This window comes from Peromyscus eremicus, chromosome 8a (assembly GCF_949786415.1).
Source record: "Peromyscus eremicus chromosome 8a, PerEre_H2_v1, whole genome shotgun sequence".
Classification (NCBI taxonomy): Eukaryota; Metazoa; Chordata; class Mammalia; order Rodentia; family Cricetidae; genus Peromyscus; species Peromyscus eremicus.
In genome coordinates, this window is record NC_081423.1 from 52497968 (window position 1) to 52524616 (window position 26649).

Sequence of the window (26649 nt, forward strand, 5' to 3'; positions counted from 1 at the left end):
CCTCCTCTCTGTTGCTCTCAGCGGCCAGGCAAGGCTAACCCCCACTTCTGCAGGAGGTGGAGGTGATTCTGCAGGTAAGGACTGGGAGGCTCCACCTCTCCCCCCCCCCCCGACAATCAGTTAGTGGGAAGCTGTATATTTGGTGGTGGGGAGTAAGGGTACTTGAAGACCCTGCTAACCGTCTCCCACAGACCTCTTCACACCAGCACAGTCTTCAAGGTTTGGTGGGAAAGGTGTGTGGAGGTGGAGAGAGATAGGGTCCTTCTTGAAGGGAGACGTTATAGGGGGCAGGAGGGCTCTTAGCCCAGTGGTGGCCCAAGGGGTGGGGAAGGTGGAGGGTTGGCAGCAGGCCCCAAGGCCTGAGATGTGGGTCGGCTCCGGGGTCGGGGCCTAGGTGAAGGGCAGGCCTGAGATCCAGTCAGTCGTCTATACAAATCACCTCCCCTGCTCGGGGCTCCTTCCGATCCAGCCCGTCTGACCCCAAGGCTGCCATCATTTCCTTCTCTTTCTTCACCAGAACTGGAGGGCCGTTGGTGGTGGCTGCTTGGGGAGACCAGTATGGAAAGGTCAGTCCCTACATCCCAAACATCACTCCCTGAGGAAAGCCTCCCCCACGGCCACGTCATTTCCTCCCACTCTGATTTTTCTTATAAATGTAGGACTGGGGTGAAGTCCTCCTCAGAGTCCCCTGGTGCCACAGTGTGACAGGTCTGGTGCTGGAGCCTTTCTGAATTCACGCTCACTTCTTGAGGAAATGGGGTAGAGGAGGCTCAAGTGGGGGACACGAAGTCACATGGCATGTGAGGCTTTTAGTTTCTTGTTTTGTTGAGAAAGGATCTCTCTTCATAGCCCTCACTGTCCTGGAACTTGAACTCACAGATATCCACCTGCTTCTGCCCCCCAGGTTCTGGGATTAAACGTGTGCATGACCACACAGCCCAGGCTGGCCTGAGGACTCTCAGGCATCCTGCCTTGGCCTCCTGATTGACAGAGTTTTGTCATGGGGATAGCAGAAGGGATACAAAGGAACAGATAAAACAAGCCCAGAACAACTCTTCCCTAAAACAGTGGACACTTTCGAGGAAGAGAGGTGGGGTTTAAACAGGGCAGGGGAGTCAAGCAGGAACAACGTTTGGCAAAAGTGAGGGAGGAGCGAGTCGGAACAACCATCTACCTGTGATGAAGGACCCTGCAGGCATCTGGCTGTAATTGGCGCCGGCGGCGGCCAGAGCCCCTACGGGAGCGGGGCTGAAGGCTGCCCCGTACCCCGGTGGTGTGGCGTAAGGACCCGGGGGAAAGGCCTGGAACAGAGAGCAAGCCGAGGTTAGTTCGTCCACAGTCTAGAGGAGAGGGGTCACGCTCCAGAATTACTAGAGGCTGTGGTACAGGCAGGGAGACTCCAGGTGAAGACTACTGTAGCAGGCTATTTCTCCATGTATGTAGGATTCTGATGGAGCATGTGTGTGCGTGTGCGTGTGCGTGTGCGTGCGCGTGCGTGTGCGTGTGTGTGTGTGTGTGTGTGTGTGTGTGTGTGTAGAAGGGGCACTGACAGAAACAGTTAGGGGAAAGAGGGTTACCGGTGTGGGGTGAGGCTCTGTGCCCTTGCTGGCCAGCCGGCTGAGGATGCTGCGCTCGGACATCTGAAGGCGGGCTGCGATGGGGGGTATTCGGGACAGCGTGGCTGGCAGGCGGGTCACATCCGCCTTCATGTCGCTCAGCAACTCCTCCAGCTGGTTCAGAACTGGGGCCCGGGCCACAGAGAAAGAAGGGCAAGAGAAAGATGGAAAGAGAGATGGAGCCAGAAAAAGTGACAGTCAGATGGACCAGTACAGTCAGAAAGAGAGGACACACAGTGACAAAAGGACAGGAAGTAGACAGGAAAGGAGCGATTCCGAGGAGGAAAGTGTCAGGCCAGACACCACACAGGACAGATGGAAATGAAGAGGAAGAAGAAAGAATATGGAAAAGAGGAGGGGAAGACATTGGAAGACATGGGGTCGGGGGTTGTCAGAACATCCCATACTGGAACAGGAAGGCTTAGGGGGTGGGGATGGTGGGGAGGAATTGGAGGCACGGGGTAGTATGATTGAAGGGGTCAGTTTTAGCACATAACGGGGAGGGAAGTGAAGGGCCAGCATTACACAGAGGGACCTAAGGCAGGAGTCGGTCACTACACCAGGTGCTGTTGGGGGTCAAGAAGGCTCTGGGACTTAACCTATAATTGCCAAGGAGAAAGAAGGATGTGGGAGAAGAGGTTGAGGTCAAAGGTAAGTTTTATGGGGTATGGTCAAGGGTGGATAGGCAGGAGTTTCACTTCACAGGATGAAGGAGGTTCTAAGAAAGTGGTCTGTGGGCTCAAAGCCAAGGACCTTTGTGGTGTCCACACACAAACTAAAGCTATCAGGATCATAGCAGGTACAACCATGTGGTCGCACTCCCAGGGATGAGGTCCCACTGAATGAGGTGACTGGTACCCTACCGGTCACGGATGTGAACCCTCGCAGGTAGTGGGGAGAATGGGCTCAGACAAGGGATAAAGGCTAAAACCCAAAAGGGTGCCAGCTGGGTCAGAGGTGGGGTTAGAGGTCAGAGGGTAGAGGGGTAAGGGGGCGAAGGGTGTGGGAAGATTTTGAAGGGTGCGGGGTGAAGACTTACGCAGCGTTGTGGGCCCTCCCCCGCGCGGGGCCACCGCGGCCCTTACCCTTGTGCAGGACGGCGTTGGCCGGCTTGTTCCCTGCCAGCGACTCCTTGGAGAGGTGCTGGTGGCTCTCGGCTAGGCACTCGGCCTCGGCAAAGCGGGCGTGGAGGGCCATGGCGGGGTGCGCCGGCTCCTGTGACAGGTTCAGGTAGGCCGCCCGCCGCAGCTGCTCCTCGATCACCAGCGCCTGCTCCAGGAGCTAAGGGCGCAGGAGAGAGGTGAACACAGAGGTGAGCAGAGGGGCAGGACACAGCACTGGAGAGCTACTCTGTCCCGGCGCTCGGCCCTCAGCGTGTGACCCCGACATCAATGCCCATGCAGACCAGTTTCCATCACAAGGGTACACTCGGATCTTAGCCCCAAGTGCTACCTCAACTCCCAAGATGTTAACACCCCCCTAGACAACCTCCGACCCAAGACCTTCTTCACCCTACTTCTATCCTTTTTCATCCCCACCTTGAACCTCCGGGCCAGGAACTTATTTTTCATCTCCAGGAAGTTCCCCTTATTGGCTTCGGTCTTAAACGGCTCATTGATAATGGCAAACTGAGCATCATTCTGGATGTCTTGCCACCGGGCATAGCCATGACTGCCAGGGGAGGGAAGGGACTGTCAAGGAAACCAACTGAATGGGCTTCACTGTGAACATTTCTTCTGACTGGCCAGATTTCCCCAGAGTGTGGCACAAGTCTCCCTGCCCCAAGTGTGGACCCTTCTTCGACCCGTAGTTCCCCTCAACCTAACACAAGTTAGAGTTATCTGGGAAGTGGAACCTCAATCGAGAAAATGCCTAAATAAGGTTGGACTGGAGGCAAACCTATAGGGCATTTTCTTTTTTTCTTTTTTTTTTTTTTTTTTTTTTTTTTTGGTTTTTCGAGACAGGGTTTCTCTGTGTAACTTTGCACCTTTCCTGGAATTCGCTTTGGAGACCAGGCTGGCCTCGAACTCACAGAGATCCGCCTGGCTCTGCCTCCCGAGTGCTGGGATTAAAGGCGTGCGCCACCACCGCCCGGCTGGCATTTTCTTAATATTGGCTGATGTGGGAGGATCCTGCTCACTGTGGGTGGTGCCACCCCTGGACAGGTGGTCCTGCGTGCTATAAGAAAGCAGGCTGAGCAAGCCATGAAGAGCAAGCCAATAATCACTCCTCCCTGGCATCTGCATCAGTTCCTGCCTCCAGGTTCCTGCCTCCAGGTTCCTGCCCTGACTTCTCCGGAAGACGCATTACAAGTTGTAAGATGAAATAACCCTTTCCTCCCCAAGTTGCTTTTGGTCACGATGTTTATCGCAGCTACAGAAACATGGCTAAGACCCCTTCTCTCCTCAATCGTGCATCTATACCAAGGATACAGGACAATCCCAGCCAGAAGCCAGTAGTCATGTCTTCGATGCCAGATCTCGTTGAGTTTCCCCGAGGAAATAGCTGCCCTCTCTTCATTTTGCCAAAGCGTGTGTAGCTCTGCAGAGAGACCAGCGGGAGCATCAGGTTTGTGACCCGCATCCATCCCAACAGTCACGTACAGATGGAAAGCTGAGTGACGCCAGAGCACTAAAGGCTCATTAAAGGCTCCTAAGAACCGTGAATAGGGTGACAGACGGAGCTCAGGGGTTAAGAGCACTTGTTGCTCATACAGAGGACCTGAGTTCAGTTCCCAGCACCCACATGGTAACTCATAACCATCTACAATTCCAGGTACAGGGGGTCCAGCACCCTCTCTGAGGGTGCTACCTACATGTGGTGCACACACATACATGCAGGCAAACACTCAGACATAAAATAAATCTGAAAAAAGTTAAATTGAAAAAATGGGGAAAGGTTATGGCAGGTGGTAAGAAATAAAGTTAGTTGTGAACAGGCTCACTTAATTAGGATTAAGGCAAAAGACTCTATTAGAGAGAGTGGGAAGGCTCACAGGCAGCATGCACTGTCTCATGGAAGTACTTGGAATTAAACGTAGCAGGTAGCCTCGGGCGCAGTGAGAAAGCCTGAATGGCCGGTAACAGAGGACAACCCGCACCTGTGAAACCACCATCGGCAATATTGAACATGAACCTTGGCTTCTCCACCTTCTCCTCACGGCGCCCATTGGACCGTGGCTCATCTCGAGGAGGCCCAAGTCGAAGTTCCCGTTCTGCTTTTACATCCTCTGCTAGGCCGAACAGGAAAAGCTCACACCTCAGGACAGCCTCCTACTAGGTCTCGAGACTACTTAATACATAAACCGGGCTGGCTCTTCCGACGGCTACCCACCCAAGACCCAGGCATTTAGTTCCCCCAGATTCCACCTCCCCTGGTACCCTTAGGGACTCTGGTGTCCAGTCCTTCCACCCATTACCTCTCTTGCCCAAATCCCCTGTTTCCCCCTCTGGTCTCTCCCTGTGTTCCTGTACATCCAACGGTTTCTCCTCCCCCCTTTCTCCTGGCGTTGGCTCTGAGGCTGAGGAAAGAGTCGGGAAACAGAAGGAAAGACATTACTCTCTCCCAACTCCGGAAGACAGAGCTCCCAAATTCCAGTCCCCGTCAGCACTAGGACAATGACCCACCAGACTTGTCTCTGCCTGCTCGGTACCCAGGTTCAGGCTCCACCTCTCCGGGCAGCCCTGGTGCTTCATCCTCTGACAGAATCTTCCGTGGCTCCAGTCGCTCTCCAAGTGACGGGGCTGGGCTGGGAGAGTCAACCTGGTGGAGGACAGTAGAGTCACGATGAGCTATAGTTCCTAGGTACCAAGACCCCTCCAGACCTTCCACTCCAGCCCCTCAGAGAGATCCAGATGTCCGCACACCTCTGTCTCCATCTTTTCCCCCATTTTGCTATTCTTCTCTGGCTTCTCTTCCGGGTTTTCAGTGTCATCCTTCTCGAGAGGTGTCCTTATGCCATCTCCTTTCTCACTTGGGGCGGGAGTAGCTGTGGGTGAAGGCAGAGTGCTTTGGTTTGACAACTTAAGTGGTCTCCAAGGGTTCATGTGTTGAAATTTAATGTCCAGTGTGAGGTAATAAAACGGTAGAAACTGAATCTAAGTACAGTATTGACTGGTGGGGTTTGGAGGAGATAACCAGGATTAGATAAGGTCAGGGTGAAGCCCCTCCCCGCAACTGAATCCTGGTGGCTCTTCAGAAGAGGGGAGAATATACATGCATGCTCTCTGCAGTTCACCATGGGACAGCCTGTGGGACCTCAGGATTCTGCAAGCAAGAAGGTCACCACCAGATGCAACTGTTGACCTCAAACTTCCAAAACCATGAGCCCAGATAAGCCTACTTCCTATAAAGCTTTCCAGCCTCAGGTGTCTCATTAGAATCACACAAACCACGGAGAGCAGAGGTTTTCTACCCTGACATCTGACTGCACTTGTCCCCCTCCGTCCTGACGCCCAGTTACCAGGTTTAGAGGTGCAAGGACTGTTGGTGGTAGAAGCCTCGGGAGTGGCGGGAGACGTCTTGGCTGGAGAGGAGGCCCTGGAAGAGCGCTTGGAGTCAGCACTTGGGTCGGGCATCAGCTCCGGCATTGACCAGCGTCCATTGATATGCTCAAACTCCTGCACCTGGGGAAGGAGGTTTCCAGGACACGGGTCAGTTCCCGGCACCGGGCACGGAGGAAGCCCTAGTCTCCTATGTAGTACACCAGCCTGAGCTAGAACTAAGACAGAGGAAGGACAGAGACCAAGCAGCTGGCCAGATGCTTGAGCGAGGAAAGTCTGATACCTTCTTCTTGACCAGAGACATGACTCCAATGCGGGTCAACACCTGCTGGCGACTCAGCCCCTCCCGAGGGACCCCATCAGCGAAGGTCTCTGAGCCATCTGCCCCCGGTTCACACAGGTGGCGCATGAACAAAGACACGTAGGCCCTGGAAAGCATGGGGCAGAAGGAAGATTGCAAGGTCTCAGGGGTGGGTCAGGCAATGAGGGATATGCAGAGATCACTACCTCCTGAACTTCCAAGACTCGGCCCACGGGCCTCCCACTGGCATCGGCCCCCACACCTAACTCTTCATTGACCTTCCCTTCAGCTCCCCCACGGCAGCTCCTGGGACTTGGCACTTTGTTCCTGGGCCCCATCAGTCAGTTATTCATCCTGTTCACCAGCTCCTCCTGCCAAGTTATCATGGCCAAGTAAATGTGAGGCCAGGCTAGCCTAGGTGAGTCTCCTTCCTCAAACACCCCTCCCATGAGGGAAGAGGCCCGGCCCCTTTATTCTAGGCTCTGTTGAGGGGAAGTGGGGTAGGCTGAGCCCACATCCCAGGAAATCGAGCCTGGACATGTCGTAAGGTAGGGAGGCGGTGATCAGCTGAGTAAGGTCACATCATATGGCAGCCAAGAGGAAGAAAGTAATACCCGAAGCTCTCAGCCCCTATTCAATTCATCCCCAAATCATCCACACTCACTTAAACTCTTTCTCGGTCTTGCCCCTCAGGTCGCGCACTAGCCACTGTGTTGTGAAAGCGTCCTGAGGTGGCATCCCCCAGCGCATCACAGCGTTAAGGAATGCCTTCCGTTGCCGGGTGTTGAATCCCAGTACCTGAAGACGGGGAGAAGAGGCAGGGCCACGAACGGTTAGGAGTCTGAAGTCCTCCCTACTGCCGGTGGCCCAGTCCTCAGTCCCCCCCCCCCCCCCCCCCCGACCCCGCCACCATTCTCTGCAGTCTCACCTCGATGTTCCCGCCCACGCGAGCCAGCAGTGGAGGCAGCGGCTTGTCCTTCTCATTGCGGAGCTGTCTCTTAGACTGTCGGCGACCTAGGGTAAGGGTGACACTGGTTAGCAGAGTCACCTCCTCTAAGCCCTCAGACTTCCTTAGCACCCATCCCATAATACAGAAAACTCAGGCTAGCCTGTGGCATGTGGGCCTCTAATTTCCTCCAAGTACGTTGTCAGCAACACTACCTAGTAAGGCTAAAAGAAGTCATATTTGAAAATTAATAGCAAATATCTGACAGACAGTCCTACTCATGGGAAAGTAAAACACCGTGATTTTCCTGTCTAGTCTCACGTTCGTGTGTTCGTGCTTTTAGATGAGGTCTGTGTGGACCAGCCATCCAACTCCTAGACTCAAGCGATCCTGTCTGACCCTCCTAGGAGCTGGACCTGCAGGTGCGCATCACCACGCCTCACTACCTTTCCTGACCTGTGAGCATCTGATACCACATGGCTGTGTGCTCCAAATGTGACAGAAAAAGAAGAAAAAAATAGTGGGCATAAAGGAAGCTAGAAAGTAAAACTGCAAGGCTGAGACAGGAAGTCAAGACAAGAGGCCACCTTCAGGACGCTCATCGAAGTCCTCATCCTCCTCCTCTGACCCCACTGAGTATTCTGACTGGTTATCTGTGAGGACAGAGGGTTCAATGGTCAGTGGTAACCATACTGGGGCCCTTCCCACTTGGATTCTTCATCTTGGACATTTCTCCCCCCCCACCCGGCCTTGGTCCTGCTGGAGACACTGGGTCAGATCCGTTAGTCATATATTCCTAGCCATCTTTGGTCTCTGGGGACCTCCTACTGTACCACTCTGCCTCCTGTCAAAGCTACCCTAAACACTGAGTCTCAGGGTGTTCACAAGATCCCTCTGTAGTCCCTAGAGAGTTAAATCCCCACAAATCCACCTGGCCTTAGAAAAGTTCCCCTTGACCCTTCCCAGTCACCTGGCCTCCAAAGCTCTCCGTCACCTCCTCCCGTCCCACCCCTCGGGGCAGTCCTCACCTTGATCCTCCTGCGCGGCATCATTGTAGTTAACTTGCTTTCGAACCCGCTTCCCCTTGCCGAGGTTTCGGGCAAGGTCTTCTTGCTGCTGCTCATAGTGATGCCTCAGCAGCTTCTCCCAGTAGTCGGGGTCCACGTTCTCCTCCTGCTTGATGATCTCTCGCTCGATCTCCTCGATCTGCAAGGCAGCCGAGTGAGGCTGGCAGCCTCCCTCACCGGGCCTTGGGCTGCATCAAACCCCCTCCCCCACGTAGGCCCAGTGATGCTCCCTCCCCGTCCTCAGGTCTGCGTGCAGTCTGGACACTGCACAGCTTTCCTAGCTCCTCTTCCCTGCAATGTGCCGGCTCCTTCTCTAAACCTCCCCTCCACTTCCCCTTACTCCCTCCCACAGGACTCTAGTAGTTCTGTGACTACCAGAACTTTCTCTGCCTATGTCTCTCTCCAAAGTGCGGTCTCATCTATCAGAATGAGAGACTGCTTGAGGTCCACTGTTGCTTTTTGCTGGGGGCCAGGGTGGGAGAAAAAAATCAAAAATAAGAGTGCAGACTTTCACAATTTAGTGAGAGGCACTGCCCCTCAGAGATGGCCCTGGAGAGACAGGGTGTGGCCGGCCCCAGTGCCTCTCACCTTGTCTTCTTCACGCACAACATACTGGGCCACCTTGAAGGAGCTGAGATACTCATTCATGTTCTGCACGTCAGTATCCTCAGTTGCATCCTGGTTTCGGTCCAGGAGTCGAGCGATGGCTTCGTTGTCATAGTGGATCACACTGCTGTCCTCCTCCTTATTCTCCCCTGGCAGAGACAAGAGAACAGAAAGGACTTGAGGCTCCAGCCAGAAGCCCTGGCAGTTTAGGCAGGATGGTGAGATGCTCCACCCCTCCTCCTCCTCACTGGGCCCTGCAGAGGACAACTGTTCCCTGGGAGCTCATGTCAAAGGTCTTTTGCTTGGTTTCCTTAGGTGGCCAACCCTTCTCTCAGGACCACTAGAAAGGAGGTGTTTCTCTTCACCTTTGTTTTGTTTTGTTCGGGGCGTGTTTTCCTCAGGGGAGGACAGGACTACCTTCAGGGAGCGGAGGACACGTCTCACTCACCCTCATTCTCGTCCTTGAACAGCTCCTCGGTGCCGAACTTGAGGATGTCATCGAGTTCCTGCTTGGACATGGAGCCAGCCTTGGAGCCCAGGCCGGGCCGCACTACCAGGTGTGTCAACATCATCTTCCTCTTGGCCACCTGCGTGATCCGCTCCTCCACAGATGCTCGCGTCACAAAGCGGTAGATCATCACTTTGTTGGCCTGGCCAATCCGATGGGCCCTGCTGAAGGCCTGCAGGGGCAGGAGAGAAGGGAGGTCAGCCGGGGAGTGGCATGAGGAAGCGGGCACACGGTCAGGAAAGGAGGCTGGTGGGGAAAGGCCCTCTCCTCTCTCCTAAGACCCCCACCTGAGCAGGACCACCTCTTCCATGAACCCCTGTCAACTTGCTGAATGTTACAGGGGATTTAGGATGCAGGTTCCCACCTGGATGTCATTATGGGGGTTCCAATCAGAATCGAAGATGATGACAGTGTCAGCAGTGGCCAGGTTGATGCCCAGGCCTCCAGCTCGGGTGGACAGGAGGAAGCAGAATTGTTGGGCACCAGGAGCTAGAAGGTGAGAATTAGGAGGTCAAGTTCACCACCAGCTGCTAGACGCTCTGACTATAAATCACTATATCCTAACTCCAAAGTCCAAGTTTCCAACATCCCCTCACCCTCCCCCATCCCTGAGGATATGACAGAAGTTTCTCGGGCCTTCCATATCCACCGGGACCAAAGCATTTCATTCTCACCATTAAACCGATCAATGGCCTCCTGCCTAAGGGCACCAGTGATGCCGCCATCGATGCGTTCATACTTGTAGCCTTCGTAGTCTAGGAAGTCCTCCAGAAGGTCTAACATTTTGGTCATCTAAAACAAGGCACAGTAAGAGTTCAGAAGGCTACGACACAGCTTGGGCCTAGTTCCTCAAAGTAATACGTTACTGTAACAAATTCCCAAGCCTTATACTGAAACACACCCACCCTCTGAGACTCCCAGTGACTCCCTCCCGCCCTCTACCCCCAGCCATCGCTGTTCTGGTTTCCACTCTTGATTAATCTTCTGATAAGGCACAGGTTCTCCGAGACCATGAAAAGGTTTCAGAGAAACCTATAAATACTTTGAAAAGCTCATAAAACTGGTATGTGGTTTTCTCCAAAGCGGAAGAATACCTTTCATCAGAATCCTAAAGGGTCGGTACTTCCTACCTGCATTCATTCACAAAGCTGACTACCACACTAGTCTTAGGAACAAGGATCAGATCAAGGGATGAGCCAGGCAAGCCAGGCTTTTGGCTTTGTTTTTAAAGACAAGGACTCACTGTGTAGGCCTGGCTGGCCTGGAACCCGCTATGTGGACCAGGCTGGACTAAAGGCATGCACCACCACACCTAGCCCCAGACTTCTTTATTATTGTTTTATTTGTGGATCCAATCATAGCCTCATGCAGGCTAGGCAGGGGCTCTACCACGGAGCCATCTCTAGCCACGTGCCCTCTCTTTTTGTCACTCGAATATGGGGTCTCTCTATGTGTAGACTGGCTTCAGCCTCGGCATCCCAACTTCAGGGATTATAGGCATGTGTCGCCTTGCCTGCCTGAGTCAAGACATGCTTATGAGCAGGAGGATCTCAGTCTTTCCTACTAGAGCAGCCCAGGAATGAAGACGGGCATTAAAGTCTGGTTGGCGGATGGCCACAGGACACAGGTATGAGGCGAGCAGACGGCTGGGTCACCTGCGAGAAGATGAGTACTCTGTGTCCTTGTTCCTTCAGCTTCCGCAGCATCTTCTGCAGCAGCATGAGCTTCCCTGATGACTTAATGAGTGCCCCACCCTCGTAAGCCCCACTGGGGAGTTTCGGAGACTCCTGAAAAGGGGGGGGAAGGGGTCAGGGAGCGTACTCCTTACTTCTGCCGTGACTAGAAAAACCAAAAGCTTAATACGGCTCCCACACTTCTCAGTTCCTACCCTTCCAAGGGCAGAACCTGGGCCCTGCAAGCTAGTTCCACCCCTCTGCTCAACACAGACCCTCCCAGAGAACCAGCCATGTGATCAGCCCCCTGCTCTGGTTCCTACCATAGCAGAGAACCAGCCACGTGATCAGCCACCCCCCAACCCCCCAACCCCTACCCCCGCCGCCCTCTGCTTCCTACCATGGCAGCCACGGGGAAGAGGTATGGGTGGTTACAGCACTTCTTAAGATCCATCATGATGTTAAGCAGCGACACTTGGTTCCCACCGCCTCTTGAGTTCAAGGCCTCAAAATTTCGAGTTAGGATGTACTTGTAGTATTTCCTAAAGACCAGGGTAGGGATGTACAAGGGATAATAAGAAAGAAACCACTTCTTTTTTCTTTCTTTCTTTTTTTAAAATTTTTGAAACAAGGTTTCTCTGTGTAGTCCTGGTTATCCTGGAACTAACTCTGTAGATCAGGCTGACCTCAAACTCAGAGACCCATCTGCTCCTGCCTCCCAAGTGCTGGGATTAAAGGCAGGGGACACCGCTCCCAGCGGCAACCACTTCTGATACAGCACTTGGTCCCAACTCCTGGAAAGTTACTATCACCCAAACCCCACTCCCAAGTCAAGGCAGCCTGTCCTGAGTCTCACTTCTGCATGGGGCTTAGCTCCACTCGGACAATGAGCTCCGTCTTGGCCGGCATGTTCTTAAAGACATCTGCCTTGAGTCTCCGCAGCATGTGTGGCCCCAGTAAATCATGCAGTTTCTTAATCTGGTCCTCTTTGGATATGTCGGCAAACTCCTCCAAGAAGCCCTCCAGGTTGCTAGCAGACACAAAGAGGTAAGAAGACAGACAAGGTGACAGACAGTCCCCTGCCTCTGACCTCAGGCTCCATTTCCTACGTCCGGTGGATCTTTACTAGAACCCTGGCGCTGCCTTTCCCCACCTGGCACTGCCCTTCGGGAGCACTTACTTAAACCTCTCTGGAGTGAGGAAGTTCAGAAGATGGAAGAGCTCCTCCAGGTTATTCTGCAGTGGGGTCCCCGTCAGCAGCAGCTTATGATCTATCTTGTAGCCATTGAGGACCCTGAAAAACTAGAAAGTGAGACAAGGACAGACAGGAGAAAGGGTTATCAGTGGGAAGTGGCTGTCTCACCTCACAGACATTTCCCTATCGCCAGATGCTGAACCCCATACCCTCAGGATCAGAGACCCCAAATCCCTAGCCCCATTCCCCTCCCAGAGCAGTCCTTTCTCCACAAAGAACAGGAACCCTCCTTCCAGGCTACAACTTCCCCAAAGGATTTGTGTTAAGGATCGAGACAGAGGGGAGTCCACAGCTTCATTCTGGAATCTCACTCACCTTGGACTGGTTGTTCTTGAGACGATGAGCTTCATCCACCACAAGACAGGCCCAGCGGATGGAGCCAAGCGCTGCCTGATCGATGGTGATCAGCTCATACGACGTCAGGAGAACATGGAACTTCACCTGAGCCTCTCTCTGCCAACAAAGCCATTGCCCATTCAGCTGCCACTTACCACACACCCACCTACACCCCGGCCCCCCGCCCTTTATCGAGAACCATGCTCTGTGTTTCCCTCGGGAAGCCGAACAGTGGCTACGGACCACAGCTCTCGGTGCCCCCGCCCCATGCCCAGTACTGACAGCCTCATGCACGCTTCCAGGAGAGTCTACGGTGGAGGAAGAGTACAGAGGCACAGAGATGAGGAGAGGAACCCCTGGTTGGGACAAGGAAACGACAGACCCAAGGATCTTGAAGCACGAGACAGGGACTCACCTTCATCTTAAAAGCTTTCTTCCCGCCTTTTATGGCATTATCCTCAAAGGAGAACTCATTTTCTCGAATAATGGCCCGGCTGTCCTTGTCACCCGTGTATGTGACCACATAGAACTTGGGTGCCCACATTTGGAACTCTCGCTCCCAGTTGATGATGGTAGAGAGTGGAGCACTCACCAGGAAGGGACCTTTGGTGTGGCCCTGGGAGTCAAGGGTGGAATCCCATCAGTCCTGGCTCCAACACTACACACCAGTCTGCCTGCTCTAGTCTTCTGTCCTCCACCCCAGTCTAGGCTAGCACGCACACCCTCGGGGGCCCGGAATCCACCGCACACCTCCTTGTACAGTGAGTACAGAAAGACGATGGTTTGGATGGTCTTGCCCAGGCCCATCTCATCAGCTAGAATTGTGTCGGTGCCTTGGGCCCACGAGAAGCGCAGCCAGTTGAGACCCTCCAGCTGGTACATGTGCAGTGTGCCTCCTGTGGCTGTGATAAACCGTGGCTGGGTCTCGTATTTCACTGTAGGCTGTAGAGGGGCGACATGGAAAGGTTCAACGGGGCAGGGTGCTTCGGCCCTGTCCTAACACTGCTTTCAAGCTGAACTACAATATCCTCAGCTACGGCCTGAGTTGAGTTCTACTCTTCAGTCCTCCCCCACCCCGCACCCTTGGCTCCCAAATCACACCCAGCAGCACCACTAGGAAGGGCTAGCTCGGAAAGGAACTGGGCTACTACTTCTGGAAGCACTCCAACTCCCACGCCAAATCCCGAGCCCCTCTGCGGGCCAGAATAAAGGGCGGGGGAAAAAACGGTTGCTCAGAGCCGCTGACCGCTCCAGGACTCAGTCCCAAGGCTGTAGTGACAAGGAAAAGAACTTACGTCATTAGTAGGTGAACTGGGAGGCCCGTCTCCCTGTAACTCCTTCTTCTTCTTCTTATACTTTCGAGGCTGTGCAGGGTCCTCCCCCATAATTAGCTCACTGAGGAAAGAGTGGGCATCTGAGCAAGGCCTGGTCCTCGGGAGCCCCCCACTCTTCTAAATCTATTCCAGACCTGCCTCCTTCTGCCTAAAACCTTTTCTCAGATTCTCTCGGTTTCTTTCTCAAATGCATTTTAAAGAAAAAAATCTAACTACACGTACAGTTTTGAGTGTGTACATATGTATGCACACGCCATGGCCTACATGCAGAGGTCAGAGGACAACTTGTGGAAATTGGTTCTCTCATTCCACCACGTGGACACTAGGGGATGAAACTCAGGTCGTCAGGCTTAGTGGCCAGTACCTTTATCCACTAAGCCATCTTGCCACCCTCTCCCAAGCCTTCTATCCCCACTCCTGGGGTGATACCTTGAGAGTCAATCCTTCTCTTCCAGGCAATCTCTTACCCACTTCTCAGACCACATCTCATTTCCTCTTCTTATTCTTTTAGATTTAGTTATCTTTACTTATGTATGTGTGATAGGCATGCACATGTGTGTGGGGGTGCCCTCAGAGGCCAGAAGAAGGTGTCTGATCCCCTGGATCTGGAATTACAGAAGGTTGTGAGCCTGCAGATGTGGGTGCTGAACTCAGGTCCTCTACAAGAGCTCTTAGCTGCTGGAACATTTTCAGGCCGGCCAGATCTTACTGCTTGTCCTTAAACTACCACTACCAAAGCCATCACAGGCGGAGCCCAGGCTGCCACTGCCCTAGGCTGGCTCTGCCAGAGACGGCATCCTCAGCTTAGTTTTCGTGTGCTGTGCGCCGGCTCCCTCACCGATGTCTCCAGTAGCTCTGCTTGTGGTCTTCATATTCGGGGATGCTCATTTCATCCTCCTCCCATGTAGACTGGTCGTAAGGCAAATCCTTCCATTTCACAAGATAGTGGTAATTCCCCTTTTTATCCATACTGTTGGGCAGAAGGCCAAGAAGAGACGCAAGAGGGAAAAAATAGAATGCATCACACATTGCACAAAGTCCTGATAAATAAAGTGTCAACAAACACAGCATCTGCTACCTTAGCTTTCTCGAGATGGTATGTAAAAGCCAATCACAGAACATCCCAGACAGCCCACAGTACCACTTGCTTACCCATACAGGATTTCTGAGTGTCTAACATGACACTCAGGCCCGCACAGAGGCACTAGACTGAGCAGCAAGTGAACCACAAATACCCATCTTGTCACTCACGCTTTGGTACAAATGAACTAGTGCTAGACGGTAGTAAAAGCCACACTGCAAACACTCATCTGGATGACCTGTTTCTCATAATTTGCTTTCATGTCCCACCCCATCCCTATGCTACTAGAAATAAGTGAAGAATACTGGACTGGGCTTTCCTCTTGGTTTCTCAAGTCCCCTAGAAGAGCAAGGCCAGAAGGACTGGAATTGCAGAAACAGTTACCAAACCTCAGCTGCCATCTGGTTTATACAGGGCCATCACCACAGCAAGACAGTGTCACAGTCCGGGCAGGCCTTCCCGCGGACCGACGGCTCACCTGTGGTTGATGATGCGGTGGACAGTCATCCACTCTGGCTTGATGCCGAAACGGTAGTACTTCTCCTCCATCTCAGCATAGTGAGGGTCCTTCACCTTGCGCTTGTCGCTCTTCCCGTCGTCCTCACCGGAGCCGTAGTCCAGGGGTGGGGGCTCATCCATGTCATTCTTCCGTTGGTAGTTGCGATACATTACCAAGTGGAAGATTTCCAGCTGATGGAGCAGAGAGGGAGAGAAGAGAGGGAGAGAAGAGAGGAGAAGAGATGGCATCCAAATCCAAAGAGACAAAGCGCAGCAGAGAAAAGGCGGCTAAACATCCAACAGTAATGATAAAAACAACAGTGAAAAAGAAAGAAAACGCCTTTAATCCCAGCACTCGGGAGGCAGAGCCAGGCGGATCTCTGTGAGTTCGAGGCCAGCCTGGTCTACAGAGTGAGTTCCACGACAGGCTCCAAAACTACACAGCGAAACCCTGTCTCGAAAAAACAAAGTAAACAAACAAACAAACAAATAAAATGGATAGGGCAGAAATAAATACACCTGATAGAAGACCAGGCCTGGGAGAGCAGTTAGGGAACGTGAGAGACAAGACAAGGGGTGATTATGACAGTGGAGATGGATAAGGAATAAAAAGATAAGGAAGGAGATGGCGGTCAGGAAAGGAGTGAAAACTAACAGAAATGAAAAGAGATCAAAGAACCAGAGGTAGAAACTGAAGCAGGAAGAATGGAAGGGAAAGGCGATGGAAGCCGAGAGGAGAGGGAGGAGAGGGCAAGTGGCTGAGACAGGATCCTGGGGACAGGACAAGCCTTGGTACCTGGAGCTCCTTGGCCCAGGAGCAGTGCCAGTAGGAGAGCCCCACCCACTTGACAAAGAACTCTCGCTCTGATCTTCCTTGAAGAGGACGAGGGGGTGGCACATCTGGATTCCCGTCCGCCTGGTGGGGTGCTGGCAGGGCCACAGGTGGCTCCCCCCATCGCCAGTGCAAGATCTTCTGAACACGGCCCTTCAGCACAGGACACTTCAGGACGGACACCCAGGAGAGAAAGGCAGGAAAGAGGCCGAGAGAGCCCCTGTTAGGTAGGATGAAGGCCCAACAAAGGCTGGGGGCAGGGGAGGAAGAGCCGCTGCTCGGGCCCCCGAAGGGCATGGCTGCACCTACCGTGCATCGCGGGCACAGCCACTCCCCGTTGGGGATGTCGGGCAGCGGGGGGTTCAGACAGTGGATGTGGTAGGAGGAGATGCAAGCGTCACAGCACAGCAGCTCCCCACCGTCCTTGCACACCCGGCAGTACTCCATGTGGTCATCCTCTTCCTCCTTCTCGCCTTCCTCCCCCTCCTCCTCATACTCCTCCTCCTCTTCCTTGGCCTCCCACTGTACCCCTTCCTTCTCCTGGAGGCCGAGAGCAGAAAGAGAGAGGTAGAAGAAGAGGAGGGGAGACTGCAAAGTGGGGGCGAAGCCAAGAAGACTATGAGTCCCAGAAGTGCACAGACGTCTCATGGGACCTACTAAACAGGAGAGCCCCATTTTCCAAAAATACTGACTCTGGGGACAAAGGGTTGAATGAAAGGACCCAATGAGGATCCAGAATCCTGTGTACCTGCTGCCGAGAAGCCCAGAAGACCACAACAGAAAGCAAGAGGAAGAGAGATGGGTGGCACCCGAGGGCACCAGGTACTCACACAGTGGGGGCAGCTCCATTTGCCCTCAGGAGCCCGGTCAAGCTCAGGGTCAAGGCAGACGAGGTGGTAGGCACGAGGGCAGGTGTCGCACAGAATAATTTCCCCACCCTGCTGGCACACCTCACAGTAATCCTGGTGATCCGTCTCGTAGCCATCAACCTCCTCCTCCCCGGCCACTGCAGGACAGCCCAGGACTGTCATATACCCCAGTCAAGGCAAAGGGAACAGAAAAAGAAAGAAAGGAAGGGGTTCAGGGAAGACAGAGAAGGGTGGAATCGAGAAGTCAAAATCTGAAGTGAGAGAGACAGCAAAGGAAGAAGAGGGCGGACAGAGAGGCTGGCACAGCGACAGCCTTACCCTTCTTCTTTTTCCTTCCTGGCCGGCCTCGCTTCAGTTTCTTGGCACGGACAGGGCCATCAGGCCGGCCCGAGGCACTATGGACACTACCACTGTCCAGGTCTGACTCCTCAGCTTCTGGTTCAGGGCCCTCATCACTCTGAAAAACATACTGCCCATGGCCCGTGGCCATCAGTGAGGCGTGCTTGATTCTACCCACCACTACCCTGCATCCCTAGACTGTGGGTTCCCCACCCCACTTCCCCACGGACTATCCAGCGCTCTCAGCCCTCGACTCCCGGTGTTCAGCAGACAGGAAGAGCCACTCACCGAGCTTGCCTTCTTCCTCTTGGCGCCCAGCAGCCCCAGCTTGATTTTGAGTGGTGCCATCTTCTTTCCGCGAAGCTTCTTGCGTCCGTCAGGCACTCGGGGGCTCTTATTCCGCCTCTTGTGGCCTGGACCTGAATGAGAGAATAGGGACGAGGGGAGAAAATCCATAGGCCATGACACATCCTGGAAGAACAGGGGTCACGGGGAACTCTGGCCTGCGCCATGGGCTACGGTTTTCCTCCTTCCCCTTCATGGGAAGCATTTCCTCCCCAGCGATCAGGGCTGGGAGGGCATGCGTTACAGCCATGAAGCCATGCAGTTCGGAGAGCAGGAAAATGGGTTGGAAGAAGAGGGTTCCTACCTTTGCCTTCTTTGGTTTTGGCTCTTCTGATGGGTGGGGGCTGGATTTCAGGAGCAGGGGGTGGTGGAAGGGCAGGGGGGGGTCCAGATGGTGCTATGGGGGTGGCTGGGGAGACAGCAGCTGACACCTGCTCAGCTACAGCTGCCGCCGCTGCCGCTGCCGCCGCCGCCACAGCAGCTGCTGACCCTTTGAAGGGGTTATTGGCGCTGAACTCTCTCCACTTGGCCCCCAGGATGGTCATCATCTTCGACATTGGGATCTTAGGATTCTTCTTAGCAATCAGGGGCCTGCAAACAGAGAAGCAGAAAATCCAGACCTTTCACAGATGGTCTGGGAATACTGCCATCTCCCTATATCAATTAAGTCTATGCTAACTACCCCGGGTGGGGGAAATGTGTCCTATTAAGAAAAATATTAATTTAGGTAATAAATGAAGCAAAAAGAAGCTAAAAGGGAACTATATCCTGTTGCACACCATCCTCACAATGGTGCTCTTGCTTTGATTTTTCTGCATTTTACTGTATTCTATGGAACCTGAAGGAAGTTTCCCTTGGGACGGTTTGAAAGAGACAGACATTGCATTTTCCTCCAGGGTGTGTGCGCATTGCTCCTACAAGGACACCTGTGGTCCTCAATGCCGACAAACACACTGTCTTTGGCAGAGGTGTAAGGAAGATATCACTAAGGACAGCTACCAGTTAGCATCCCTTGAGTCTAGGTACCAAAGGTACTGGGCTATGCATTCAACTTCCCACCAAATCCACACAGGCTCCTACAAAGAATGTATTATTTCTAGTTTACAGATAAGGAAACTGAGCACCGAAGAAATTAAGTAGCTTGCCCAAGATGAAGCCAGGGCACTAAACTGCTGTGTTAAACCTCAGCTTGTGCCTCCACAGCTCAAGTCCCATGCTATTAAATGCATGATGTGTTGTTAGAGGACTTAAGAAAGAGTTGTGAAGACTTGAAACGAAAACTCTGGGACAATGATGTCACCCAGGTCTAAAGAAGTCAGAGAGAGGAAAATGGAACTGTCGGAGCAGAAGAAGACTCAATCCTTCCTGTCCTCACTATCTTCTAGTTCTGGAAAGTTCTCTAATGTAGTACTCGACTCATGACCTCTGCCCCCACAACTTTAGGGAAAGATGGAGTCTTAGCTGGATTGACAGATCCCAAACCAAGAGTAGATTGAAATTATGTGCAAAATTTTGTGTGCACATGCCATGAATTTCCCTGGGAAGCATTTTCATATATTTTTAACAGATTCCAGAGAGGCCCAGCCCACACCCCAATATTAACTATTTGAAAGGCTTCCCAGTGCCACTGTACCTCATGAACTGACTGAAGGCTTTATAGTTGGTAAGTGTGTGGTAGTCCTCCTCGGAGAACACATGCTCCACATCCTCCAAGCCCCAGGTCAGAAGCAGGGCAGCTGATGACTTCTGTTCCACCTGCTGAGTGGAGGACAGCATGGTAGGGTGGGGCTCCCCGACCCCTCTCCCAGACATCCTTCGATGTCTCACTTAGTCTCCACCAATTTCCTGCTCCCCTCTGCAGTCCAGTTCCCATGCTTTACAAACCCCAGCTCTGGCAGCATCCCTCCATCCCCATGCTGACCTGATGCCGATTCCTCATTCTTACTTCCTAATTCTACTCACCTTTTGCCCCCCATCTCCTTCTCCCCTTTTCCTCCTCTTGGTCTTTTTCTCTTTCTTTTCTCGGTGCTTCCTTCTTCGTTTCCGACCTGGTCCAGTTCCATATTCGCTGCCGCCACTCTCTGACTTCTCCCGGTACTCATCTCGCTCGGAGCCAAATTCCTCTTCGCTGTCCTAAGGAAGAGAAATAAAAATAACACTTATTCATTCTTACCATGTGCCAAGAACTGTTCTTAGCATGAAACATATTTTATCTCTTTCCATCTTTACAACTATCCTATGGAACAGTAGTTGATCTATATTTATTCACTTTTTTACAGAGGAAATTGAGGCACAGGGAGCTAACTACCCGGGCAGGAAGACAGAGGACTTCCAGGCTCTGAATTCACGCAATCTTCCCCCAAGACTGTGGTTTTCTTTTCCCCTCTGTATTGGGAATTAAACCCCGGGCTCGAAGATGTGGGGCAAGCTCTCCACCACTGAGCTACACCCTCAGCAAGCCAGTGTGCTCTCAACTGTTTCTCTCAGACTGTAGGGCAAGTTACAGTGACAGCTGGACTCTTCACCAGCTTGGAGAAAGTGAGGTTAGGGTTCCGGGTCCAAGACATGCAGATGAGATACAGGAGGGAAGCAGTAGAGCCCCATGACTCAGGTAACCAGGGCCAGAGAAGATGGACAGTCTCTGGGAAGAGGACCCTTGCGCCTTGCTCCAGCATCAGGGACCCTTGGTACTCACGAGCTTCTTGCGTTTCCGGGGCTTGCCTGGCTTGTTTTCCTTCTGCTTCTTGGGTCCTCGCTTTCTCTTCTTCACACCCAGTGCTGAAGGCAGCAGCCGGATATCATCTTTATCTTCGGAGAGAAGAGAACCAGAAAACCTAAGCTTGGAGCACCCCAATCCCTGAGGTTCTTCACGGTCCCCTTTCTTCCCAACTCAGTTGCACTCTCTAGGAACCCAAACATCTACCCCTCTAAATTTCCCGGCCGTCAGGCCGTCACCGTCACCGTCACCGGATGCAAACAGACTGCTTCTAGTACTCTGGGATCCTCTGATTCTGAATGGGAGGTCAAGGGTCAGAGAGGAAGAGCAGCCAAGACACTCCCTTTTCCCCCTCCTACTAACAAGGGACCAGACTCTAGGCCACCGGCTCAGACTGTGGCAGGTCCTTTCAGTCCTCGCCAGGGCTCCTCCTGCTTTCTCCTCACCCTGCCAGCTGGCAGCTTGCCCAGGAACCGGGGAAGCCATGCCCAGCTGCTGGCCTGGCCTGACCCCAGCACTTGGAGTAGGGAGACACAAGCTGGCAGCTCCCTAAGCCAGATGCTGGGAAGGGAGAGCCAAAGGTGGACACCCGGGTTCTCACACTAACACCCTGGGGCTCTGACATCCTTTTTGCCAAGAGGGAGGCCTCTATTTACATTTTCTTGGATAATCACCCCAATACAGTACTGGGGCAAAAGAAATTCTCAGCTAGTCATGCTACCCTCTTGCCCACAGGACCAGTATCTATCTGCCTCTTCACTTCCTAACTCAGCAAAAGGAAGTCTGCACAATTCCCTACTTCTCCCAGAGGACTGGGTCTGCCTCCAAATCTTTTCCCAGGGGCTGTACCCTTTATCTCACGGCCTTACCTTTCACCTCTGTATTTTTCCCAGACATGCTGACTCATATATATATATATATATATATATATATATATATATATATATATATGAGACTCATGTATACACTCATACACACACACGTATATATGCATTACAGGGAGACAAATAAGGATATAATCGCAGACACAGGTGACATGTGCAGTCTCTAATTCACACACACACACACACACACACACACACACACACACACACGCCTGTACCTGCTTCAGCACAGCTATGTCCCTGGCTCTCTCCCCGGAAGGCTCTGTCAGAGGGCTCAGGACAGGTTCTTCCCTGATGTCCCACCCCATTCTCTCTGACCCCTGCCAGTCTGCTGAAGCTTGGGGACCAGAGTTGTTTCTTGCAGAGGAAGCCCTTATGCCACACACAGGAATGCCACACAGAAATGGGGCCCTGGTTCACCTACCACCACCCCCACCAATCACTAGACTAACCAGCCAGACCTGTCTTGTCCAGGCAGAGGCAGCTGCCGCCAGAGGGGAAAGCCAGGGCTTGGCCCAGCCTCTTGCTCTAGGACACACAATCCTCCTTCCCTCAAGAGCCAAGGAAAAATTAGCCACAATTAACACCCCAGGCCTGGGTTTCCGATCTGATGGTACCTTTCCTTCCACCCCCACGATCTCATGTCCCTGTGAGCAAAAACACTCTAAGATGGGGTGTGGGCATGCAAAGAGGCTGCCTGCCCAGAGGCAGTGTGTGAAAAATGATCCAGGGCTGTAATAGGAAGTCAGACGTCATGCCCAGCAGCTGGCTCCCCTTAACTCTAGGGACTTGGGTTAACACGAACATGGAAACGAAGACCGCGGGGCAAGTGGCAAGGGCAGGCCAGGCTACGCCAACTGGCTAAGGATCAGGGAAGTGGCCCGCTGGGGTCACCCTGGGTGTGTGGGGCGAGGAAGCCTGTGAACTCCACTTCCCACCCAGCCCAGCAGGAGGTTCTCGGTTTTCGGCCGACTTCGGTGGCCAGCAGAGGGGAAGAATGGCGAGGAGAGGCAAGGGAGGGTAATAAAGCAAATCTAAGCCCCAACCTCTGTCTCAGCAGCCTCTCAATGCTGGCTGCCAGCCCAGACTCTCCCACATCCCGGCTCAGATCTCGGGAAGGTGGGGAGGGCGAGGGCGGAGTCTGGCAGGAGGGCCTGTGGGAGGAGCCTGGGCGCCAGCGAGCCTTGCTCCCGCCCCTCTCTCCTAATCTCGCCATCAATCTCTCACACTTATATTTATTTTTTTCTCAAATTCCCCTCCCTCCCCCACAACGAACCTCCATAATAGGCCTGCCGCACATGCGTACTGAATGCAGGAGGTGGGTTTGTATTTTCAGACCTTTTGCAAAGAAACTACCAGAATTTTCCGCACCACCCACAATCATTTCCCCACCCCCATCCCCACCCCCCAAGGAATCACATCTATATATTATGTTATATTATTTCTCTAGACTTGCCAGAAGGGGGAGGGAGAAGAAATGGGGTTTTTTTCTTTAGCTTCCTGCTCCCTTCCCCCACCAACACGAATGCTATTATTTTAAACGTTTAACAATGTAAGGAGACTGGAGCGAGGGGGAAGGGATAAAAATTGGTCTTTGGGTAAGAATGTAAAACAAAATGGTGAGATTCAAAGCAGTCGCACTGAAAAACAATGGGAGGCTCTCACGAGTACAGATTCATATTCCAGAAAGAGACGAGGGCGGGCAGCCCGAACCGAGCTCCTTGGAGGAGACTTATTTTCCCCACACTTAGGTAGACGGATAATGAGTACGCTAAAAATATTTTTTCCAAAGTTTTGCCTCAAAGTCATCTGAGGGGGTGTATCTGGGTCACTTACTTGACTTGGAGGGCTGGAATGGGGTGTGTGTGTGTGGGGGGGGTGAAACTGCCCAGGGAGACAGAGGAGGTGAGATTTTATTTCAAATATAAAAATTTAAAAGCCCTGGACGCTTCTGAAGGATTCAGGAAGCAGAGACGGGGAGGGAGGGCGCCACACAAAGACCCATGTCGACCTCAGCTGGTTCCTTCCCCTCTCCTGCAGGCACCCAGTTCCCGGGATCGACACCAGAGCCCGAGCTGGGGACAGTCACCCGAGTTGCCGGCCCCCGGGCTCACCTGCCGAGCCTCCTTTCCCTCTCCCCCCAGCTAGCCGCAGGCTGCAGCCCCCCCCCCCCGCCCGGGATCTTTGATCACCCCCACCCCACCCCAGCGAACCCCGCGGGCTCGGCGGAGTAACTTTCTCTCTAAACTTTTCCCCCTTTTCGGGTAAGCCTAGCAGGGGGAATGGGCAGCAGAGCATTGAACACACTCACCCACCCACCTCTCCCAAGGCTGTCTCGACATGTGCGACATGGAGTCACCCTGGTCAGTGGGACAGTTTTACAGATAACGTTTTGAAGTTTTGGATGCATGTGTGCTGCTGCTCTGCGGCCAGAGACCTGGGGGTGTGGATGGCCCCAGTCGGGGGGTGCGGACGGACACCTATCCGAAAGAAGACATCCCTGGGGGTGGGGTGGGGGGTGGCTGCAGGACGTCTGCGGCCGGATAAGGGTCTGTCCCCAGCACAGCTGGACGAGCTGCTCAGGAGTGCCAGATGACCTGTCATCCGGGAGAAGGGTGCAGAGCGACGGTCAAGCCCAGAGCAGCGGGGTGGGCAGTTCACGCCCCCCAACGTGGTCAGGGTGTGTGGGTGGTGTCATGCAAAGAGTGACAGTGAATGGCAGCCACGTGAGAGTCCCAGCTGGGCAGTTCGGCCACCCCAGACTGACGGGGTCACCGGGGCGCGCGGGGGGGGGGGGGGGGGAGGGGAAGGCCCTGCACTTGACACAAAAGAGCCCGGGGGCAGAGAGGACGAGGGTGGGGCATGGGCATGGGCTCCCCAGACACTCTCCCGTCTCCCGTCCCCCCCCTCCTCTGCAGTGACCCCAGATCTCGCCGGCCAGCTGCGGGGAGGGGGGAGGGGGGCTGGGGGGGGGAGCGGAGGGCAGGTCCCAGCCAGCCTTACTCCAGGAAGTGGTCTGCGTGGAGCGTGGTCCCCCACCGGCCCCGAGTCCTCAGCCGCGCTGCCCACACGCACACGCCCCCCTCCCCCGCGTGCCACCGCGCGCCCCGGAGTTGGCGGGCACCGAAGTCCCCCCGGCAGGTGGAGGGGCCGGTCCGCGGGGGAGGGTGAGGGTGGCGGGGGGAGGGGGGGTTTGCCACCGTCCCACCTCCGCCGCCGGCCCGAGTCCCGGCCGCGCTGGAGGGCGTCGGGGCGGCCGTCGGGGCCCCACACACGGAACCCACCACCACCACCACCCCGTCCCCGCGCGCCCCACGCCGCCTCCGTGCGGACCCCAGCGGGGACCGAGCCCCCGGGGCGCTCACGCGGCCGCCCCTCCCCCACGCGCCCCTCCCCCCCCACCCCGCGCCGCCGTCCGGTCGCCGGGGTCTCGGCGGGTCCCTGGCTCGGCCTGGGAGGCGGCGGCGGCGGCGGCGGAGGGGGGGGGGGGTGGTGGCCGAGGGGGGGGGGGGCACGAGACGACCCTGGCTTCGCCGCGGCCGTTTCCTGCCTACCCCCTCCCCGCCGAGGGTGAAAAAAAAAAAAAGATCTCCTCCCCCGAAAGCCGCGACCAAGTGGCCCGGCCCGCGCGCGCAGCTCGCGCCCAGCGCTCTCCAGCCCGGGCGGCGGCGGCGGCGGCGACCGCGGTGGCGGCGGGGGAGGGGTGCGGCGGGGGAGGGGAGGAGGCCTGGCCCCAAGGCCGCCGCCGCCGCCGCCCGGACCCGCGGGGGCCCGTCGGGACCGGCCGGCCGCCGGGGACTCGCCTCGGCTCGGCCTCCGCGGAGCGGCCGGGCCCCGCGGCTCGCTCGGCTCGGGCCCGGGGACGCAGTCGGGCGGACGCTTACCTGGCGGCGGGGGCGGCGGCGGCGGCGGCGGCGGCGGCGGCGGCGGCGGCGGCGGCGGCGGCGGGAAGAGGTGGCAGCCGGGGGGGCTGTGGCGGTCGCGGCCCCGGTCGTGGCCCGGCCCGCGCCCGAGGACTCCCTCTTCGTCCTCCTCCTCCTCCTCGTCCTCGTCGGCCGCCTCCACCTCCTCCTCCTCCTCGTCGCCCTCTTCTTCCTCCTCTTCTTCCTCCTCCGACACCACCATCTCCTCCTCCTCCTCCTCCTCGTCCCTCAGAGGGGAAGCCATCCTGTGGCTCTGGCCCCCCCACCACCCCCCCACCCACCGCCCGCCCGCCTCCCCCACCGCTACCACCACCACCTCCTCCTCCTCCTCCTCCTCCTCCTCCTCCTCCTCCTCCTCGGCGGCGGCGTCCTCCTCCTCCTCCTCCTCCTCACCGCCTCCCCCAGCCCCCCAAGCCCCCGGGCCACCCCCCTCCAGAACACCCACCCCCGGGGCCGGCGTCTGAGGAGGGGGGCCGCACCACCCCCAAAAATGTTCTTGGAAAAAATTTAAGGACTTTTTCCCCCTTCTCTCTTTCCTCCCAAGAGAACAAGAAAGGGAGATCGTTTTTTTAAAAAAAAATTATATATATATATGTATATAAAAGTTTTCGACTTCTCTCTACCCCCCCTCGGTTGCTTTAAATATATTTAAATTCTGAGGGGGGCGCTCAGAAATATTTCTCAGAGCTGAGGCACTAAGATGGCCGCCTTGAAATTATTTTTAAAACAACCCCCCCTCCAGCACCGCCACCCCCTCTATAAAGAAAGAGAGAGGGGGGTAAAATCCCCTTTTAAAACAAAATGGCTGGCTTAATATTTCATTTTTCATACACCCCCCTTCTCCCTGTTACATCCCATCTCCAAGCTTCTACTCAGAGACCCACTAATTTCTCCCTTTTTCGTAACTGATTAGTGCACAGATTAATACATTTTCCTTGTGTATTGAGAGAGAGAGTGTGTGTGTGAGTGAGTGTGTGTGTGTGTGTGTGTGTGTGTGTGTTGGGGGGCAAGAAGGATT

At 54.6% G+C, this 26649-nt stretch overlaps 1 protein-coding gene and 1 non-coding gene across 2 annotated transcripts; both read right to left on the reverse strand.

Annotated features, from left to right (window-relative positions):
- Window positions 1-293: 293 nt before the first annotated feature.
- Chd3 (chromodomain helicase DNA binding protein 3) lies at window positions 294-25891 on the reverse strand. Its single transcript, XM_059270966.1, has 40 exons — window positions 25593-25891; window positions 20804-20916; window positions 20071-20241; window positions 19742-19866; window positions 18413-18699; window positions 18052-18182; window positions 17743-17893; window positions 17386-17579; window positions 16865-17095; window positions 16520-16723; window positions 15704-15915; window positions 14983-15114; window positions 14106-14205; window positions 13561-13752; window positions 13226-13426; window positions 12790-12927; window positions 12400-12521; window positions 12076-12249; window positions 11620-11761; window positions 11202-11333; window positions 10221-10338; window positions 9911-10035; window positions 9487-9718; window positions 9021-9187; window positions 8394-8571; window positions 7953-8018; window positions 7348-7433; window positions 7084-7217; window positions 6402-6546; window positions 6079-6241; window positions 5483-5604; window positions 5243-5378; window positions 5035-5136; window positions 4717-4845; window positions 4049-4157; window positions 3155-3287; window positions 2702-2897; window positions 1578-1741; window positions 1175-1301; window positions 294-540 (listed from the first exon to the last, which is right to left on the reverse strand). The coding sequence occupies exons 1-40, from the start codon at window positions 25873-25875 to the stop codon at window positions 419-421; spliced, it is 6189 nt and encodes a 2062-aa protein (XP_059126949.1). The 5' UTR covers window positions 25876-25891; the 3' UTR covers window positions 294-418.
- LOC131918158 (small Cajal body-specific RNA 21) lies at window positions 6814-6953 on the reverse strand. The gene has a single exon (XR_009380896.1). It is a non-coding gene; the product is annotated as a small Cajal body-specific RNA 21 (non-coding RNA).
- Window positions 25892-26649: the final 758 nt, after the last annotated feature.